Source organism: Portunus trituberculatus, chromosome 28 (assembly GCF_017591435.1).
Source record: "Portunus trituberculatus isolate SZX2019 chromosome 28, ASM1759143v1, whole genome shotgun sequence".
Classification (NCBI taxonomy): Eukaryota; Metazoa; Arthropoda; class Malacostraca; order Decapoda; family Portunidae; genus Portunus; species Portunus trituberculatus.
This window is the reverse complement of record NC_059282.1, coordinates 4,323,019-4,344,481: the sequence shown is the minus strand read 5'-3', so window position 1 is coordinate 4,344,481 and position 21,463 is coordinate 4,323,019. Positions and strand designations below refer to the sequence as shown.

The window sequence follows — 21,463 nt, the reverse complement described above, 5'->3', positions numbered from 1 at the left end:
CGTTTTATGCCCTCGATCCCCTCCGCCCTCCTGTTCATCCCAGCCAACCACTTACACCTCATTACAATGCTGTCACGTCATTGGCCTATCCACAGACTCCTCGGGTTTTGTAGCCAATGATGCTGCAGGTCACATGTCACTTGGGTCATCATGGGTCACGTGGTGCAGAGAGAGAGAGAGAGAGAGAGAGAGAGAGAGAGAGAGCAGATAAGCAATGAATGAGTCGAGAGGAAGGAAAACGAATGAACTTATAGATAAGAATGAATGAAAAGATAGACAGAAAAGGGAAAAATGAGAGGAGAGCGAGAAAACATTAATATGAATAGACAGAGGCAGAACAGAGAGAGAAAGAGAAAGGAAGCAAATTACCAAATATATCAAGAAACTAAGATAAAAAGAAAATAAAAGAAGATAATATAATTGATTGGATGGAGGAGATAGTGATGATGGTAATTATTGAAAAAGGAGGAGGAGGTGGTGGTGGTAGAGAAACGGGAAGAAGAAGGGAGGAGGAAGAGGAGGAGGGGTACATTAGGAGCGGCTTGTGGGGAGGGGGTGGAAATTAAGGAAGGGTTGGAGCACGGCGGTGGGGGAGAGCAAAGATTGGGTGTGTAGGGGATGCGAGGGTGGGGAGGATGGAGGTGGAGCAGGCGAGTCAGGTGGCCTGGTAGAATGCACGTGGTATGATGCCATGTTATGATGATGTGGTGTGGTGTGGTTCAGTGTAATGTAGATGTGATGGACTGAGGTATAATGAGCAGCGCTGGATGGTTTATGTAATGGTATGAGGATGCATTAGAAAGTAGGACATATTTGAGTTATTTATCTATGTATGTCTATAGTTTGAATTGTGCAAAATACAGATGTCTTACCAGGATGTCTTACCAGGATGCCAACACGCCACAGTAGAGGGAGATATTTCTAATAACAATAACGCAAGATGATGCAAAATACTGCACAAGATACCGAGCCTCTCTATCTTCTAGAGTCTAGACATTATCCCCCTCTTCCTTATAGTTATTTCGTCCGTGAATGTAAATCCTTTCCTTATCCATTACTTGCTAAAACTACCTTGATTTATCTATAGTGTATGTATTCTTATCGTTTTTCATATATCTTTATCGTACATGGCAGTAGTAAGTATGTCATCTCTCTCTCTCTCTCTCTCTCTCCATGGCTATATAGCGGCAGCGGTATGGTAAGCTACGGCAAGTCACGAACAGGTCAGATGAAAGTCCCGCGCTCCCTTTTCCTCGACATAATCCTCTAATTAACACCTGACCACACCTGGCTGTCTTCACCTGACTCGAAGCATCAGCCAGTGTGTGTGTTCACTGTTTGATCTGCTGCAGTCTCTGACGAGACAGCCAGACGTTACCCTACGGAGCGAGCTCAGAGCTCATTATTTCCGATCTTGGGATAGGTCTGAGACCAGGCACACACCACACACCGGGACAACAAGGTCACAACTCCTCGATTTACATCCCGTACCTACTCACTGCTAGGTGAACAGGGCCTACACGTGAAAGGAGACACACCCAAATATCTCCACCCGGCCGGGGAATCGAACCCCGGTTATCTGGCTTGTGAAGCCAGCGCTCTAACCACTGAGCTACCGGGCCGTGTGTGTGTGTGTGTGTGTGTGTGTGCCCAAGGAAATTTCACTCAAACACTGGCTCAGATCTAATGATAGTTTTGTGATTGTCTTATTATTATTATTAGTCATATTCTCCAGCACATCTATGCCGCACCTCCATAAACCTCAAAATGCTCTGGTTATAAATGTTTATACGCTTCTGGAGATATTAACAAGATTTTTGGATTATTATCAGGAGAAACAGTCTTAAAACACGTCCAGTAATCTCTGTGGCTATTGAAAGTAGTTGTGGTAAGAGAGGAATGTGTTTCAGAATACAGTGTTTCATTGCAAGAAATTATTTAACAAAGCTCATGGGTGTGTGTGTGTGTGTGTGTGTGTGTGTGTGTGTGTGTTAATATACAGTTCATATCCAATTTACCTACATTTCTCTCTGGATTTCAATAGTTTAACGGCGATTAAGAAAATAATCTTACCAGGTAATTTCCAAACTGCCAGGACAAACATTTATTTAATCTTTTCTTTTCACAATCTAGTAAAAAAAAAATCTGTGAAATTAGAGTATTGAATTAAAACAAACCTGAAAATAAACTTACTCCAACCGTGAGAGAAAAGCGTTATTGTTGTGTCTAACGAAGCTCATAACAATCTTGTAAACGTCAAACATTGTCGAGCTTCCTGGAGTGAAGCGTGGAGGTTCGGGCAGGTGCGGGGCTGGCGATTAATCAGTAGACCCCCACACCACCCACACGGCCGCTGCTGGTCCCACGAGTCCTTGGCCATGTCCCAGGGGAATGAAGACGCCTCGCCCAGCCTAAGCCAAGCAGGATGTGCAGACAAGGGGCGCCAAGAACCACCACAATCACCACCACTATCATCACCACTACCATCACCACAGCTACAGGAATTAGCAACACAACCACCGCAACAACAGGAAATTACAACACCACCGCGACGGGGCCAGCAGCAGAAAACTACATCAGAAGCAACACCACAAACACCACAGAACACTACAAAACCACAGAACCAGCAAGAGGAAATAAAACAACTACCACCACAATCCTCTCAAGAGTGGCAGCAGCTAACAACTCAACCGCCACCACCACCACAAGACCAGGGGAAACAAGCTATAACTCAACTGCCACAGAGGCAGCGGCAGCAAACAAGACAGTCACCACAACAGCAGGAGCAGCGTCAGAGGACCAGCACGAGTCCACCACCACAGCCACAACAGAGCCATCGACAAGGGAACGTCACGAGCCGACCGCCACAGGAGCAACGACAAAGGCGCGCAAGGCGGCGGCCTCCATACCACCGACGCCAAAACGAGGTCCTCTCTTCTTGGGCCTTCAGGGAAGTCCTGCCGCCACTGCCTTGGGAAGTACCGCAGGAAAATGCACAAGGTGGTTTCAATGCCAGCGGTGCCAACAGAGGAGAGCTTGCACCGCCACTACCTTGCCAAGTGTCCCGGGAAAGTGCCTGGGCCAGATGCAGGGAAAGACACTCGCCGCCACAGTCACAAGTGTCTCGAGAAAATGCACGGCGTACCAGCGGTGCCCGTGGTACCAGTGATGCCTGTGGCCCTTGCAGTGCCAATACTACTGTTGGTATCAGCAGTGCCAGCGATGCAAACAGCGCTAACAGTGCCCGCAGTACCGTCAGTGCCATTGATGCCTGTGATACAAGCAACGCCAGCTGTGTCAGCGGTGCCACCACCGTTACTGTTGGTTGTACATCCTCCCCTTGTAGGCTGATGGACGTTGCCAGCGGTGCCAACAGTCAGAACAGCGCTAGTGGTGCGCGTGGTGCCAACAGTGCCAGAGATGCCTATGATGTCAGAGGTTCCAGTGTCATCAGTAGTGACAGCGGGGCCAGCGGTCTTCGTTATAACATCTGTGTCAGTGGTGCCTATGATGCCAGCATTTATAGTGTTGTCAGCAGTGACAGCGGTGCCAACGGTCCTTGTGGTACCAGCAGTGCCAACGGTGCCTATAATGCCAGCATTTCTAGTGTTATCAGCAGTGACAGGGGTGCCAGCGGTCCTTGTAGTACCAGCGGCACCCGTGGTGTCAGCAGAGCCAGCGGAGTCTATAATGACGGCAGTTTCAGTGTTATCAGCAGTGACAGGGATGCCAGCGGTGCCCATGGTGTCAGCATTGCTAGCAGCGCAAGCAGTGCCAGCGGTGCTCGTGGCATCAGCAGTACCATAAGTGCCAGCAGTGTAAGCAGCGCCAGCGGTGCCCGTGGTGTTAGCAGTGCAAGCAGCGCCAGCAGCGCCAGCGGAGGCTGTGGTACCAGCAATGTCTGTGATATCAGCAGTTCCAGCGTTATCGGCAATGACAGCGGTGCCAGCGGTGCCAGCGGTGCTTCCACCGTCACCATTGGTCGTGCTTTCTCCCCTCGAAGGCTGATGAACGTTGCCAGCGGTGCCAACGGTGCAAGCAGTGCCAGCGGTGCTCTTAGTATCAGCAGTGACAGAGATGCCAGCGATGCTACCACCGTCACCTTTGGTTGTGCTTCCTCCCCTCGTAGGCTGATGGACATTGCCAGGGCAGGAATACTGTGTTTCACCTGTTGCTCTCATCGACATCCTCATTCAGGTAGAAATGGGCCACGGCCTCCATTGCAACTTTCATCCCACAATGGCTTAAGAGGTGAGCAGGGGGTCCCAGCGCAGCTTTCATTCTACAGTGCCCCAGGAGGGGGACAGGCTGGGCAGGGGGTTCCAGCGCAGCTTTCATTCTACAGTTCCACAGGAGGGGGACAGGCTGGGCAGGGGATTCCAGCGCCGCTTTCATTCTACAGTGCCCCAGGAGATGGACAGGCTGGGCAGAGGGTTGCACGGCAGCTTTCATTCTACAGTGCCCCAGGTGGTGGACAGTCTTGGCAGGGGGTTCCAGCGCAGCTTTCACCCTACAGTGCCTCAGGTGGTGGACAGTCTGGTGTGGGGGTTCCAGCGCAGCTTCCACCCTACAGTGCCCCAGGTGGTGGACAGTCTTGGCAGGGGGTTCCAGCGCAGCTTTCACCCTACAGTGCCTCAGGTGGTGGACAGTCTGGTCTGGGGGTTCCAGCGCAGCTTCCACCCTACAGTGCCCCAGGTGGTGGACAGTCTGGGCAGGGGGTTCCAGGGCAGCTTTTACCCTACAGCTCTGAAAGAGGTGGACAGCCTGGGCAGGGACTTCCAGCGCAGCTCTCATTTTACGGTGTCCCAGGTGGTGGACAGGCTGGGCAGGGGGCTTCACTGCAGCTTTCATTCTACAGCGCCCCAAGAGGTGGACAAGCTGAGCAGGGGCGTCCAGCACAGCTTTCATCCCACAGCGCCCCAAGAGGTGGACAGGCTGGGCAGGGGCGTCCAGCGCAGCTTTCAACTTACAGCGTCCCAAGAGGTGGACAGGCTGAGCAGGGTCGTCCAGCGCAGCTTTCATACCGCAGCGCCCCAAGAGGTGGACAGGCTGGGCAGGAGGTTCCAGCGCATCTTTCATCCCACAGCGCCCCAAGAGGTGGACAGGCTGGTCACGGGCGTCCAGCGCAGCTTTCATACCGCAGCGCCCCAAGTGGTGGACAGGCTGGGCAGGAGGTTCAAGCGCAGCTTTCATCTCACAGCGCCCCAAGAGGTGGACAGGCTGGACACGGGCGTCCAGCGCAGCTTTCATACCGCAACGCCCGAAGACGTGGACAGGCTGGGCAGGGGGTTCCAGCGCAGCTTTCATCCCGCAGCGCCCCAAGAGGTGGACAGGCTAGACAGGGGCGTCCAGCGCAGCTTTCATACCGCAGCGCCCCAAGAGGTGGACAGGCTGGGCAGGGGCGTCCAGCACAGCTTTCATCCCACAGCGCCCCAAGAGGTGGACAGGCTGGGCAGGGGCGTCCAGCGCAGCTTTCATCCCACAGCGCCCCAAGAGGTGGACAGGCTGGGCAGGGGCGTCCAGCGCAGCTTTCATCCCACAGCGCCCCAAGAGGTGGACAGGCTGGGCAGGGGCGTCCAGCGCAGCTTTCATCCCGCAGCTCCTCAAGAGGTGGACAGGCTGGGCAAGGGCGTCTAGAGCAGCTTTCATCCCACAGCACCCCAATAGGTGGACAGGAAGGGCTGAGGGTTCTAACATTTCACCTTTCACCATACAGGTCCTCAAGAGGTGGAGAGGATGGGCATGGGCGTACAGTGCTATCCTGTTACGCTGGGTTATCTAGTATTCCCTTCGTGTACTACATAGATTCGTTGGGGCGTCCATTGCTGCAAAACCGCTCCACTCGCAGAACCGGTTCGATTGGAATGATAGCCGGTTCTGTGATCATGGGGCGTCGTGGTTATCATTTAGGGCCTATAATATATTATCCACCTACTGTCCCTCCTAGACAGCACACACGTGCCTTCCAGAACTGTCCTTGTCGCTACCACGCCAATACACTGTAGTGGAGCAACGTGCAAACAGTCGTCCCAACCCTCGGCAGTTACAAACGAAGCATTTTGAAGACGTGGCTCGTCAATCCTGAAGCATCATGCTCCACAGATGCAGGAGGTTTGCCCAGGAGAGGCGTCAGTGACCAGGCGTGGGTTGTGCTGTTGTGTTGCGGTTCTTTCATGTGACGGCGCCGCGCGTGTAAGTTTTTCCGCAAAATTAGACACCCTTGGATAGATAGGTTAACTTTAATTTCTCTTTTAAAGCTACAACCAGGGACTGATAACGTGTTTCAGCTATTTTGATTACAACTACATTTTTAAGGATAATTTCAGTTTGTGTAGAGAAATTGTGATAGCTTCTTGTTTCATTATCTCACGTCAGCTTGTAAATTATCATGCATGTTTTAAATGTAATCTATTTGCTAATGTTCTAGAGGTGAATATTAATTGAATGACCCCAGCACTTAAAAAAAACCGTTAACTTTTAGATGAATATAACTTGTATGATGAACTTGGTTACTTTACAATCTCACAGAACTGTTCTTGAGGTGATTTTAGCATTGTATGACCTAAGGTAACTTGAGAGTACTTTGTGCTGGCTTGTATCAATGTTCCTTCATAACAATTTCTCGTTGACAAATTTTCAAACGTGATGAGTAACTGGAATAAATTTTTAACTCTTACGTGTGTATTATCTATCACACGGTTGTCTTGGCAGCGAGGCGGAGGAGGAGTGACAGTTTGGTCGAGGCGGCTTCGTTCGTCTCCCACTCATTGCCTGTGTTCGCAGAGTTCCAAATTAACATTACGTAAGGAAAGTTACAAGGAACTACTATATTGACTCAATTCTTGTTTTATACCTTGCTTTCCTAATTATGCATTATTAAACAATTATCAAAAGTGCCGTTAGGAAATACTAGTGGTTAATAGTGTAAATTATTTTTTAAACTGCCCCGTCCTCTTCTAATAAGTCATTAAATGTAGACGTACACACATAGTTATCTGTTCTTGTGATAGCTTTTTTTTATCATGCATAATAAAATTTGTGTATTGTTAGCGTTAGCATTATGAAAATGTACTATTAAAGGGCCAAAGCATATTGATCATCTTCAGGTTTTAGAAATATATGAAAACTTAGCAGAATCTGGGTTCATCGGTTCCAGTACGAGCAGAAAAATGGTGTGGAAAAATATTAGAGAAATGGACATTGCTGTAAGTAATAGCGTCCCATACACTTGATCTTGGGACACTTGAAAATATTGATGTGACCCCGAAACTTAGATAGTAGGTATGGGATGACCGGAAAATTATTTAGAAGGGTATCCGAAATTAAAGAAAGGCAAAGTATAATGCAGTAGGTGTTGTGAGTGCTTGTGTGAAGTTTAATCAGCACACGAAGCCTCATTCACGGCCTTGGTTAGCCCTCTCCTAATTAGTTTTCGTCTTGTATTCACAATTCCTTTATCTTCATTGTGATATAATACCATCTACTTTTTTTTTTTTTTTATTCTAGTTACCTTCATTAGGGTTCCATTTCCCCACCCTCCAGTTGTTCATGATTCAGTGGTTTTATTTCTTATTTATCAATTCATCTTGCTTTGTGTGCGCGATACTATTAACACTTCACTATTCACCTTCTGAATTTTACTGGTTAATATGTATTCATCCCCTCAAGCACCCTCTTACCTCATTTACTATTGTATGTAGTTTATATGTGGCCATAATATACATTCCAAACTCTGGAGTCTTGAAACTTTCAAATGCAAACACTCCATTCTGATTTTACTGGAGGTCTTCTTGCTTCCTCCCATCTACCACACTATCATGTCACTCTTGTAATTTATGTAATTTATGTAGATTGCATACAGCTGTAGGTTTTCCCTTGTTAGGGATGTGTAGCTATAGGGTTCCTATGAGACATACAAAATATCATATGATTTTATTTAAGGGATGATTTCAATGATACAGGTGTTCCAATCCATATCAATAATTCTGTACTGACATTACATATACAGCACAGTTCATAAATCCAATCAGTTTCTACCGATCATCCTCCAATGTCTTTAATTTAAGTGCAATGGAGTGCAACATAAAAACCAAATACACCTTATGCTTGCCATGACCATTATGATCATGACAACATCACTTCTTCAATGAGTAGAGAAGGAACAGTACAGTGAGATAAGATGCACAATGAGGAAAGAAAGGATCAGCTTCACATGTACTTGCAAGGTGCTTCCCATAAACATTTTCTGAGAACTTTAATCAATGCTTCTGGATGCAGCTCACAGAGAGAGACTCAGGGGTACAGAAACACCACAGCAAGATCATCATTACTATCCAGTGCCAGAAGAGATATAGTGGAACAAACACTGGCAGGTTTTCTCTTAATTTCTTCATTAGCCTTAACAGTAAAGTTCTTGGAAAACATGAGTGGGAAAAGAGAGTAGATACATAGTAGTACATAGTGTTAATATTGAACACTTCAGTCACAGCCAAAAGTTTCCTACTTCATGAGGGCGTGCACCACTGCCTTGGCATCCAGCTTGCGCAGGTCAGTATAGGTCTGCCCGGTGCCCACAAACACAATGGGCTGACCTGTGATGTAGGTCATAGAGATGGCAGCTCCAACCTGTAAACCGAGCAAGGATGCAAAGATGTGAGACAGCAATAATAGTATAAAGTGGTATATAAAATGTATGATGATGTAAATGAAAGTAACACATTGAAGCCACAAGAAGAACTATCCCTCGACCACTGCTCTTCTTACAAGTGTCAAATCTTCACTCATGACTACATTTAGAACCAGATAACAGGGAAAGGCAGACAAGAGGGCATGGAAACACTTGCCTTGTCATCAATGGTGTCAAACTTGGTGAGGAGAATGCCATCAATGATCTGCGGATTGTTGCTGGTGGAATGGTTGGCCAAGGCACGGTTGAACTTGACCAGTTGATCCACAGCCTCATTGCCAACCAGCGCCTCCCCCACGAAGAGTGTCAGGTCCGGTTCATTCACCAAAATGAGCTGTGGAAACATTGAACCATAAACATTCTATCTATATACCAGGCTGGCAATCCAATGCAGGAAGGGCCAGATTAAACAACTCACTCATACAAGCTATTCACTCTTAGTCTCATTAGCCCCCAGTGGACAGTAACCTAATTCAGGATATTGTACATTTTTAGGAAATCTAATGTTCTGAAGAAAATCTTGACATACAAAAAAATATACTTTGAAGACAAACACAACTTAACAAATCAGGGCAAGTGTTAACTGTAAAGACATGTAAAACTCTGATTGTGAATACAGCCCCCATCTCTTAAAGGGGCCAGCTCACCTTAGCCAGGGCTCTCATGAGTGGCTCATTGTCCTGCATACGTCCAGCAGTGTCAATCAATACAACATCAAAACTATTCTTGCGGGAGAAGTCTATGGCGTGGCGGGCAATCTCAGCAGCATCTTTTCCATATCCCTGCAGAAAGACACAATGAGACTGTGACAGCTGAGAGAAGGGGAAACTTTAAACTGTAATATCAATTACTCTCTCAAAGTGACTAAAACATCACCAAATACCTGTTCAAAGAGCTAATTGATAGATGGAGAAACTTGCTTCTGATTACACTCCCTTGAGTAAACCCAAGGAAAGACAGGTACCTACTGAATGAACTAATTGATGGAAGAGAAATCTTTAAAAATTGCAATCAATTTCACTGGCTTCAATAGACTCAAGGAGCAGAACAAGCACCTGTTCAAAGAGCTGCACCATAACCTGGCCATTGTGCTTCTCTGGTGGGTGGAGAGCATTGAGGTGGTGCATGTGAGTGCGGAGTTGCTCCACAGCGCCAGCACGGAAAGTGTCACATGCTGCAATCAGCACACGGAAGTCATTCTCCACCAGCCAGAATGTAATCTGGTGGAAGGAAAGACTATGGTTAATTTCTGTGTTACCTGATGAGGAACATACAAGCAGTGATTTCTTATTTTTTTTCTTTTTCAACTTTTCAATGTAAAAGCAACCAATAAACTAATAAGATAATGCTCTGTTCCAGCATGGCACATCACCTTGGCTAGGTTGGTGGACTTGCCGACACCGTTCACGCCACAGAAAGCCATGGTGTAGGGGCGGTCTGTCTTCTTGGCCTCCACCACGTCACGCAGGATGTCAAGGCGCCGCTTGGGGGTCAGCAGCTGCACCAGGGACTCTGTCAGGGTGTTCCGCACAGTGGTGGTGATGCCCTCAAAGGTTCCCAGCACCTGCAGAATGATTTCTTGGTCATGAGCTTATAATATGGTGTTGAAAGTAATGCATTTTTGTTTTTCATTGTTTTTCTTTTTTGTTTTGTTTTTAGGTAAGAGTAATTCCATTTATCTCTACCTTTTCATACAACTAATTCTTTTTTTTTATTTTTATTTCTATGACCTAGGACAACAAAATAAAAATTTCTGTCACTCTCAATTGCCAGTCTTCATCTTTCCTTCCTTTTCTACTTAACTCTTTCAATTCCTTTTCATTGTGGTGTAGTAGAATTTCAGCTATTCTTACTTTAAGATCCTCATTATAATTCCTGCTCTTTTACTTCAAGATTCTAATCATTCCTCACTTTCCTTACTTTCATCCTCCTTTTCCATTTCCTCTCTGGCAGGTGTATTTGCTAATGATTTACAAGTTATTAATAAAAGTAATTAATATGAGTTATACATTAAAATACTATAAACATCACTCAAGTTTCCCTAAAGAACTTCAGATCCAATGATCATTTAAGTTTAAGACATCACTCATAAAACTCCTTACTATACATCCAGTCAAAGTAAAACAAGTGAAGAAAAACAGAATAACAAAAAATACAGCTAAATTTATTCCCCAAAGACCTAAAAATACCCACTTTTCCTTCTAACTTCTTCCCAACAGACTGGCAAAGCTTCCCGGCAATTTCTGCAGCCACGTTCTTCCCGATGAGGTGGTCTTTCAGTTTTTCCAGGACTGGGTCTAGATCAGCATCCGTGAGAGTCTTCCCTCCCACCAGCCCTCGGAACATGGAGAAGACACCACCTGCAGAATATTACCAAGGTTTGATTGACGTCAGGAATCAAAAAGTAAGTTCCCCTTTGTCATTTTTTCTTCTGTCTCTATCCATTTTTCACCAATTCATTCAACAGTTTTTTCTTTTCTAGGTCTATTTCTATCTGGAGAAAGGTAATACATGATCTCTCATAAAACACAAATACCCTTAATTTGATAATACTACAAATTTGGCAAATACCTCACAAAAGCACTCATTCATTTAAGAAGTCCACACACATTACCTTATAACCCAAACTCAAAGGCTTGCACTAAGGTTACTCCCAGGGCAGGCCAACAATAATGCTCTCTGACCACAACACTTAGGTAGTCAGGAGATTCTCACCTTGAGATGACTTCTTCTGGGCCTCCTCATTAGGAATGTCCATGTCACGGAGGTTGCCAGAGAGAGTACCAATCTGTGGAGCATCTTGTGTATTTATATGTAGTCTGCAATTATGTTTTCTATTAGCTTAGTACTAATTCTCTATATAAAGTGATTTCCTCATTGAAGTTGGATAAACTGAACTGGTATTACATATATGCATTCTCAAAGATCACATATGAGAGATAAATGAAAATGAAGCATGTCTAGTATATTTTTGATGTACAGTGGTCCACAAAATTATCCCTTTCCACCATGAGCCAATAGAGCTAAGAGAGTGAATGATGTCCTTGAGAGTGTGGTGCTGTGTCTGGCCCTGGTGGATAGAGAGAGAGGACAACACCTGACTCATTACTTGTGTCTGGTGTGGGAGGAAGTCTGGACGCACGGAAGACTGGGTAGCATTCCCACTGCCACTCTTAGAGGAATAGTCCAGACTCTTGGAATCTTGGCCACACAAATCCCACACTGTTGCTTCCTTGCCCTAAGGAAGAAAAAGCTTTGCTAGTTATTGCATTTTATATTATTTTAATTTTCATCCTATCTTCCTTTATTTCTTGGATGCTGCATTCCTTTATTATCTTTTTTGTATTATTTTCTTTTGTCACAGATGTCCACTCTTTCTAATTCATCTTAATATTCCTCTTCCTTTTTCATTAATGCTCATTCTTTTCAAAATACACTAATTCTTATTTCATATACATTTTTGTCCTTTTTTCCCCACACACACACACTCACTCTCTATACCTGATATTCATTTTACCATTCTCCCTTTCATAAATACTCACTCCTCCTAATGGATACCGGTCATTGTCATTATGTCTCCCTATCTCTCAATATACAGAAGATAGTTGGCCCTTACCTTCTTCCCCTTCGCCTTTGGACTCTTAGCCTTGTCAACCTTGGGAGTCTTGGGTCCAGCTCGCTTATTGAACAGTTTCTCACGGTTCCTCCTCATGGTTTCCTCGTCAAGCTCATCCTCAGCCTTCTTCTCCGCCTCTATGGCACTGCTTGGCTGTCAATTAAAGTAGCATCAGTACTGTCTTCACCTTTTCATTCAAGATATAAAACTCCTGTCCTGTATTCAAACTACCTATTTCTTTTATCAAAACAAACAAGCAGTAAAACAAAGGAATATTATCAGCATTCATCTTATGTTCCACTTTACCCTTTCAAGACAATCCTAACCCTACATCATGCATTCAAAATCAACTTCTCACTGTATTTCAGATCAGATGGCAAATAGATATGCTTCATCAATGTTCTAAGCTCACTGGAGTGCTCATAAAGAGAGGCCCTGTATGTTTCCACGGCTTTGTTGACACTTTGCTAATACATCTTCATCTGGTCACACAACCAAGATCTAGGATGCAACTGTCTGGTAAGAAGAAAACTACTTTGCCTTACTTCTGACATTCTCTCTCTTAACTCCAAGCTCCTCTTTCTAAAAATTCTACAGGGAATTTAATATATGAAGGTTATAAATGCCACTCACTTCAACTTCACTACCATTCACTAGCACATTGGTCTCAGCCACTTCTTCCTCCTCCTCCTCTTCCTCTTCAGGTTCCAACTCCTCTACTCGTGTTTCCTTGCCTGTGAGGGAACCATGAGATTAGCTTAGTCATAGCAGTGCTTAATGCAGTCATACATGAACAGCCAAAAGCTATATTGAGTTCAGATTATTCAACAATTAGTAAGGTAAGTCAAGATGTTATGTTATTCAAGCTAACAGATTTTAAGATACAAGTAGAAGACTGACAGAAAGCAAGATAACTAAGGAATACAAATATGATAGATGCAGTAAAATTAAGATACTTACTGGAATAGTACTTGAGTGAAAGGGAGCAGGTATGATAGGCAATAGGGATACAAGTATATAACATAGTGAAATTACAAGATAAATACTAAAATACTTAGAGAAAAGAGTGTACGTATAACAGATGCAGTTGCTATAAGATAATACTAGAGAAATAAAAAATAAAAAGTGGAATATCTGAGAAAGAGTTGAGAAGAATGAGAGAAATAGATCATGTAGTAAAAGTAAATATTCATCCATTGCAAGGATCAAGAAAAGGAATCGGGTAAATAGATACAAGCACACATACAGTACTGGAGTAGCTTAATATGTACTCACTATTATTATTACACTCAATGTCCCTCCTCTTTGCTTTGCCTGAAATATAGAACCGCATCAGCATTAATATTCCCATCACCTCAGCAGGGCAAGCAAGGCCAAGGAAGATAGAACAGACACCAATGAGGATAGAAAGAAGCATAACACACCATGAACCTCAATCCTGGGAACCACCATCATTATGACTGAAATGATACTGCCACCACCATCACCACCGTCACCAGAACCAGTACCATCACCACTACTACCATTTGGCTTTGTATTAGGTACTTTATCCTTTTTAATAAGTGTAAAGAAACAATGACCAGAGAATACAAAAATAAATATAATGACATCAACAAATATTTACAAAGTTCACTACACAAAAGATAGAGAATGAAAATTTAATAAACATAATAACATCACCCTATATTTATAAAACTTAATAAACAAATGATACAATAAAAAATAAATATAAAAAAAATCACCTCACATTACTTACAAAAAAAGTCAGCAAACACAAAATGAATAAGAATAATACCACCACCTTATCCTTATATTTACAAAGCACACTGAAAGATAACAACATAAACAAACATTCGATAATTCCCACCTTCCTTTTTTGCCGCCTTCTTAGCCGCCGCCTGCTGCTGCCGCTGCTGTTCCCGGTCACCACCACGCACTATCATGGAGCTGACAGTCTTGGTGGATTTGGCTGACTCGTGGAAACTGCGCGGCTTCTTCACCTCCGCCTTCACCAGCTGGGTCTGTGCCTCAGCTATGTGCAGGATGCGTTTGTAGTGTTCCTGAAAGTCGCCACTCTGAAAAATGAAAGGTAATATAGTGGATGCGAGTTAGCCTTACCACCTTTACACTCCTTAACCAGTACTCTCTACCATTCATCCCTTTCTCTGGTAAACCCAAGAACACTTTCCCTGCTTCTCTGTTTCCATCTTCCTATGACCTGAACTAATTTAAGAGGGAGGTTTCAAGATATTCATCCTATTCTTTTTGGTTAACTTTCTCAGACCTGCACAGGGACTGGTATCTAAGTGGGCCTCTTTGTTTAATTGTTTTATTGTCCTAGGCCAGATTTCCCTTTTTACATAAAAAAAAAAAATAATAATAATGATGCTGTTACAAATGACACATATACAGTACTTTCTTGTTCATTCACACATCATAGGTATATATTTCTTTATTCTTCTATATATGGAGAGTTTTTTATATGCATTTACTTTATTCCTTCAACTACTTTCCTTCTTAAACTTAATCTTCAGTTATTTAGTGCATCTTTAACTGGCAAAAGGAGTGAGTGACTAATTTAAACATTCTAATGCCTATAGTCTTACATCTAAATATTACAACAAGCTAAAATACACATGTAAGAGCCCATCCATCCTTTAAAAATCCCAATATCACTCCTATAAGATAAAAAAAAAAAAAAAAAAAAAAAACTAGGTAGAAACAAGAAAAGCACACCAATATACAGTTTGCAGTAATCCTTCTTTAAACTCCTCCCTGCATCTCCCCACTGTAAAAGTTAAAGGACCACTCAAACTAAGCAGAAACAAGAAACAAGAACATACAGCAATAATCTTGTAGTAGAGCCCCTCCTTCAAGTCATCCCTATATCTTTCCCGAAACTCGCGCTGGACGTCGGAGAGAAACTTGTCCACATAGGAAAGCTGTAGTATGTTCTGGTACACGGCCACAAACAACAGGTCAAACTCGTTATCCAGCTGTTGTTTTAAGGCCAAGTTCCCATGCGTGTATATGTCCATGCCGCCCCGTTCCTGAGGACAAAAGATGGTGTTAGAATGGAATCTCTGGTAAACTCAGGAACTCCCTACCTGCTTCTGTATTTCCATCTTCCTATGACCTGAACACATGAAGAAGGGGGCTTCAACATATTCATCTCATTATTTTGGCTAACTCTCTCAGACCTGCTTAGGGACTGGAGTCTAAGTGGGCATTATTTGTTTGCTTTTGTTGCCCTTGGCTAGATTTCCCCTCTTAGCTACATAGAAAAACCCTTCATTGATATCTGACATATTTCTTTGCTTCTATAACCATCTCTGAGCATGCAACAGGATAAATAATGAATAATCTATACATTTTATTTCTTTCCCTTTCTTGTAAATGCTCTAAAAAGTTTTCTATTGCATTTAGTATTGTGAATTGTTCCATATTTCTGTGAAGGAGTTTGGTAATATCAAAATTGAAAAAAATATGAGGAAATATAATGTATGGTAACTTTTGTCTAAATAACTACTATATGGAAGAGAGAGAATGTAAGATAACTCTCATCCAAGCTACATAAGATGAGATAAAATGTGATATTGGGGAGCACATTCTCTTTCCTATATTAAGAGTACCATCAAAATCATAACATTTCAAGAACTATATTGTAAAAATTGCCTTTGTCTAATTAGCCTATATATAAAGACATGCCAAGTCTCTTTCCCTCGTCAAAAGTTATGTTATATTCTTAATACAGGAAATATAATGCCAAAAAAATAACCCCCAAGTCTAAACAATATAATTTTCATACAAGTACAGTATCATAACATCCTTTCATTTTAACATGTGTTTGTTTTTCTTTTTTCCCTCGATTTCCTTACAGTCCCATACTGATTTCCTTATCCCTAATCTTATCCCAGCTTTTCCCTTCCCCTTTCCACTTCAATTCTTCCCGTTAAATGACAGTGGTAACAGAAACAACATTAGAAACAACGTATAATATGCAAAACAGATCTTAAGAACCAAAAGACACGAGATATTTTTGCACTTATTTTTCCTTTCCATCCTTTTCTTTTTTTTCCCTTCCGTTTCCCTTCCATTCCCATACAAATTTCCTTATTCTTTCCTTTTCCCTAATCTTATCTCAGTCTTGTTTCCTTCCCTCTTCCATTCCACCTCCTTCCCATTCAATGACAGTAGTAGCAGAATCATCATAAGAAACAACAAATAACAAGTAAAACAAGCCTTATTGAACCAAAAAACACGAGATAACCAATCCTTATCTCAGTGGCAGGCGAGTGACAGGTGCCTTGTCTTACCTGAAGCACTACGTTCCTAATTAGTGCATTAATGGCGTCTATGGATGTCTTGAGCTGCTGAGCCACATCCTGGAAGTACCACAGCACCAGGCCGCCCTTGGTGATGACGGCAAAGAAGTCCAGCATCTTGAGGAAAGGACTCGTGGACTTGTGTTATTGTTTCTTTTGCGTCACAGCTGTTCGTGTTCTGGGTCTCGGCCTGGGTCTTGAACTCTGGGTCTCGGTCTGGGCAGCTCAAACCCTCGACTTTCTGCTGACATCATATGCTGTTAACATGAGAAAAAATGGGAGATGTAGTTAATAAGACAATAAAGGTAAGGATTTAAGTGTAAGGAATGTGTATGGTTGAGCGTCCTTTACTCTTCATCCCACGTTCCTTTTTATTCCAGTTTTCATTCATTCCTCTTGATTCCACTCTGTTTATGAATTTACGTACTTCCTCTTTATCCCAATCTCTTTTCTCTAATTCAATCGCTTTTAATCTTATTTCAATATTTTCCTTCTAATTCGATATTGTTTCCCCTTAGTTTGAACCTCTCCTCTATTTCAGACTTTTCTCGAATTTGATCGCTCTTAATGTTATATCGGTATTCTTCCTCTAATTCTATACTCTTTACCATTAATTTTAACATCTTCCCTCTTTGTTTCATACTCTTTAATCTGATTTAGTTGTTTTTAATTTTATTTCAATATTATATACTCTAATCACCTACTCTTTCTCCTTAATTTTGACCTCTTCACTCTTCGTTTCAGGCTCGTTTAACTAATTCAATTGTTTTTAATCTTATCTCAATATTCCTCTTACCATTCTTTTTCCTTAATTCAAAACGTTAATTCCCTATATCCTCCCTCCTCTTTTTTAATCTCTCCGTATAACGATCAGTCTTAATTCTCCCTCTTACTCAATCATTCTTATTCCAGACACAATTAACGTCTACCATCGCATCTCCCAGAGAGAGAGAGAGAGAGAGAGAGAGAGAGAGAGAGAGAGAGAGAGAGAGAGAGAGAGATATGTTTGTGAATATAACTAACTGATCTACATCTGAGTGGATAGTCTTCTCACTCATACTGCACATACATCGCAAAACTTAAGGATATGCACTTAGTAATTCGGAAGTGCTGTGGGTAGTAAAGTGGTTGTCATGTGGTCGTCCAGAGTGTGTGAAGGTATTATTAATTGTCTCTATACTAACTGACACCCAATCTTTCAGGTAATGTTCTAACGTATACCCCTCGGGAACTGCACAGCATCGGCATCAACTCATGTCCTCCGTGGTGACAATTTGCTGAGCTGCCACCCAGCCGAATGCTACGTAAGTAAAATCTTACATACGGAGACGCATTCTCTATCAAGATACGTTATGGTTTAAGTTTGCGGGCAACTCACTTTGCCTGAATGTTTTTATTGTTTTTCCTCTCTCTAACCTTAAAGCCAATCCCGTAGTCTTCATCACAAAACTTCCTTTAAATATTACAAAACGTATGTATTTCTTGCGCGCGCACGCACACGCGCACACACGCACACGGGTATACACAACCACACACACACACACACACACACACACACACACACACACACACACACACACACACACACACACACACTGCTGGGTGACCACCAGCAGACGACCGAGGAGGTGAATTACACACACACACACACACACACACACACACACACACACGTACCACTGCATCCAACTTTACACTGAAATGCAGGACACACACACACACACATATATATATATATATACACACATTGACACACACACATATATGCACACACACACACACACACACACACACACACAGGTACACTAACCGAAGATCGGTCTATGAGATCTGAGCTCGCTCCGTAATAGGGAAGGCTGGCTGGGTAACCAGCATACGACCGTGGTAAATTACAAACACACACACACACACACACACACACACACACACACACACACACACACACACACACACACAGGTACACTACCCGAAGATAGGTTTATGAGATCGCACAGCAGACGACCGTGGTGAATTACACACACACACACACACACACACACACACACACACACACACACACACACACACACACACATCATGCGGGAGGGAACATGCAGGTCTGGGTCTGGGTCCAGTCTATAGGCATTCCCTTGATGACGTCACAAATATACGTTCAGTAAACCATTTTGAAAATGCCGATTCGCAAAAAGGCAGCTAGACACGAATGCTTAATAAATTCTGATTTGTCATCAATCAAAACTAATTCCTAAAATACAAAAAACATTACCGGGCAGAGCAATAAGAAAATATTCCAAAGAACGCCATAAGTAAAAGTGTTATAATTTTGACATGCTCAAAAACAATTCTAAAGCTCATTGTCTTCGCTCAAACAGGATCGCAAACACTTTTGAAATAATGAACTACTTTCTGAACATATTTAAACCTGGCAACACGCTGAAATAGAAAAAATAAATATTTCATATATGTCACTTTTAGATACTTTAACGGCACTGTAAATCACTCTCACAGTCAATATATTTACCTTATCAGGAATATAACACACTTTAACCATCATAAACGATTTTTTGAAAACGCAAACACTTCATTAAAGCTTGAAAGAAAAAATCTAAGATATTCAGTTTGAAAATTTTGTAAAAGAAACTGGGCTCTTATCTAAGCCGTAAACACCAACTAAATCACCGTATTTCGCGCAACACAACCATAAACTTACTTCGAACACTCTTAAATAAATTTAGAAAGCATGAAAACTTACTTGTGAGGAGAAATAAGTAAGCTGAGAAAAAATAGAATAATATTGGAACGAGCCAGGCTGATGCAGTCTGGGACCTGCTGATGACGTCATCAAGATGGCCTTCCAGGAGGGCTGTCCGCCGCCAGCTATTTTGCCTCACGGGGCCTTCCTCACACACAAAACTGGCAATGCAGATGAATCTCAGCAGATGATGTGCGGTACTAAGCATGCGCCTCCATTTTGTAACACGTCTGGTTTATAATGAATAACAAATAAAGCACATAATGCCAGTCCATCTCTTTGTTTACTGATGGAAAACTTGCATTATAGCCGCTTTTAAGTATCTGCAGGTGTTCATTCACTATTATTGCAAGCCGGATAGTCAGGTTAAAGTCGATTAAGACGAGTTAGACGCGTGAAACACTGTTGGTATAGCTCCAGGTGGTACATTTGGACACGATAAGGACATAACATCCATAACTCACGCACTGTTCTTAAACAAACACGGCACATTCCATGTTTCTCTGGGTAGCGTAGCGACAGGAATGACTGATGCTGACCGAGGTAACATTTCAGTGAGGAACGTTCACAATTAACTGATTCACTGGTCAAAGTAGGTCGGCCCATCACCCCAGATGCCCATGTCAGCTTTGAAAGTATTAACAAAATGCTGTATTTCTTAATTTCCTAATACACATTAATTGTTGCAACGTATATAACTTGAACAATGTTTCTTACAGTCTTGGCGGAAAGGAAAACACTGACTTACCCAAAATAAACTTGTAATAATAAAAATGTGAGCTTCCTGTGAATTGTGGGGATCTGTGCGCGGTTTCAAAACATTGACAAGCCGTAGATAGACTATTAATGATAAGCTATATACACTCATAATGACAGGCGATAACCGTGCTTGTTATGGGTTGAATATCAGGCCCATAGAGCCTTTCACATACGTGTTACGAAAAAAAATAATAACAAAGGTGAAGAGCACACGAGACCAACAACCACCAGTCACCACTCCGTAACTGATACAAACTTGCGCGCCAATTTTCTTCTCTCCGATCGGCGATGCTCAAAATATCGACATGTTAAATTTATGATTTGAAAAGAAGGTTTACAATAACAATATCGCTAATACTCCTACATGAATAAGTACGTGAATAGCAACATATAGCGTAGTGATGATGTGAGTATAGATAGACTTTGAAATTTTCTTCCTTGCTATTTATTATCATGCTACCTACTGGCAACACTACTAACTATCTATTAATCAGTGACTACGCTATTATCTGATCATTATGATGTACGAGTGAGGTTGTCTTAAGGACCCGATACACGCTCCGGCGCAGGTCGTTCTTGTATTCATAGTTTTCCTCTCTAAAAGCCGCTCGCTGTACACTGCCTAACACAAACACCACATATAATCTTGTATATGGCGATACTGTAGTTTTTCGATGTCCTGTTATTTTTGTAGATAATGTTAGGGGTTCCATTAGGATGTTTCAAGCATATGGCTCCTGATTCACTGTCCTGATACAAGAAAAATAACAAGGCGTAAATTGATAGTATTATTATCTTTTGGGAGTCAGGATAAGTTACAAGATATTAATTAATTAGGTTAGTTTTCTTTATGGAAGGGTGTGTCTAGTGTGACACCGCCTTAAGGGGGACAGGAGGCTGAATGAATGTTAAGTTAGTTTATGGGGAGGCAAGACAGTGTAGGGTAAAGAAAGACATTTTGGGAAGACGGGGAGGGGGGGGGATCAGTGAGAGAGGGCAAGACATAGATAGCTATGGCCACTTAGTGCTAGCCCAACATACACTCATACAGGATAGATACAACACCCCAATACAGCAAGAAATACATATGTATCTCTCTCCAGGTAAAAAGAACACCACACTTCATTTCTTCCAGCAATTTTTTTTTTATTATTTTTTTTATAAGTAGTAAGGTATGAGATATATTTTTTCTTGCTACCCTAGAAGCAAATAAGCACAGTTAAGTTTGGTAAAGCACATCACACTTAACTTCTTTCATCCATTTATTCGATAATTTATACTTTCATTAGTATTGTGTGTTGTGGAATAGAGAGGGAGATGGAGGG

The 21,463-nt window shown here is 42.6% G+C and overlaps 1 protein-coding gene across 2 annotated transcripts; it reads right to left on the bottom strand.

Moving 5' to 3' along the window:
• Positions 1 to 7,919: 7,919 nt before the first annotated feature.
• On the bottom strand, positions 7,920 to 16,825 carry LOC123510096 (signal recognition particle receptor subunit alpha-like). Of its 2 annotated transcripts, XM_045264896.1 has the most exons (14): positions 16,619 to 16,825; positions 15,146 to 15,352; positions 14,170 to 14,377; positions 13,578 to 13,616; positions 12,936 to 13,036; positions 12,303 to 12,455; positions 11,796 to 11,924; positions 11,402 to 11,474; positions 10,880 to 11,046; positions 10,059 to 10,250; positions 9,742 to 9,906; positions 9,334 to 9,468; positions 8,844 to 9,020; positions 7,920 to 8,625 (listed from the first exon to the last, which is right to left on the bottom strand). In XM_045264896.1, exons 1-14 carry the CDS (start codon positions 16,742 to 16,744, stop codon positions 8,500 to 8,502), a joined length of 1,998 nt encoding a protein of 665 aa, XP_045120831.1. In that variant the 5' UTR covers positions 16,745 to 16,825; the 3' UTR covers positions 7,920 to 8,499. The 2 variants fall into 2 exon arrangements, with proteins under 2 accessions (XP_045120831.1, XP_045120832.1); XM_045264897.1 differs by lacking the exon at positions 13,578 to 13,616.
• Between the last annotated feature and the right edge of the window lie 4,638 nt (positions 16,826 to 21,463).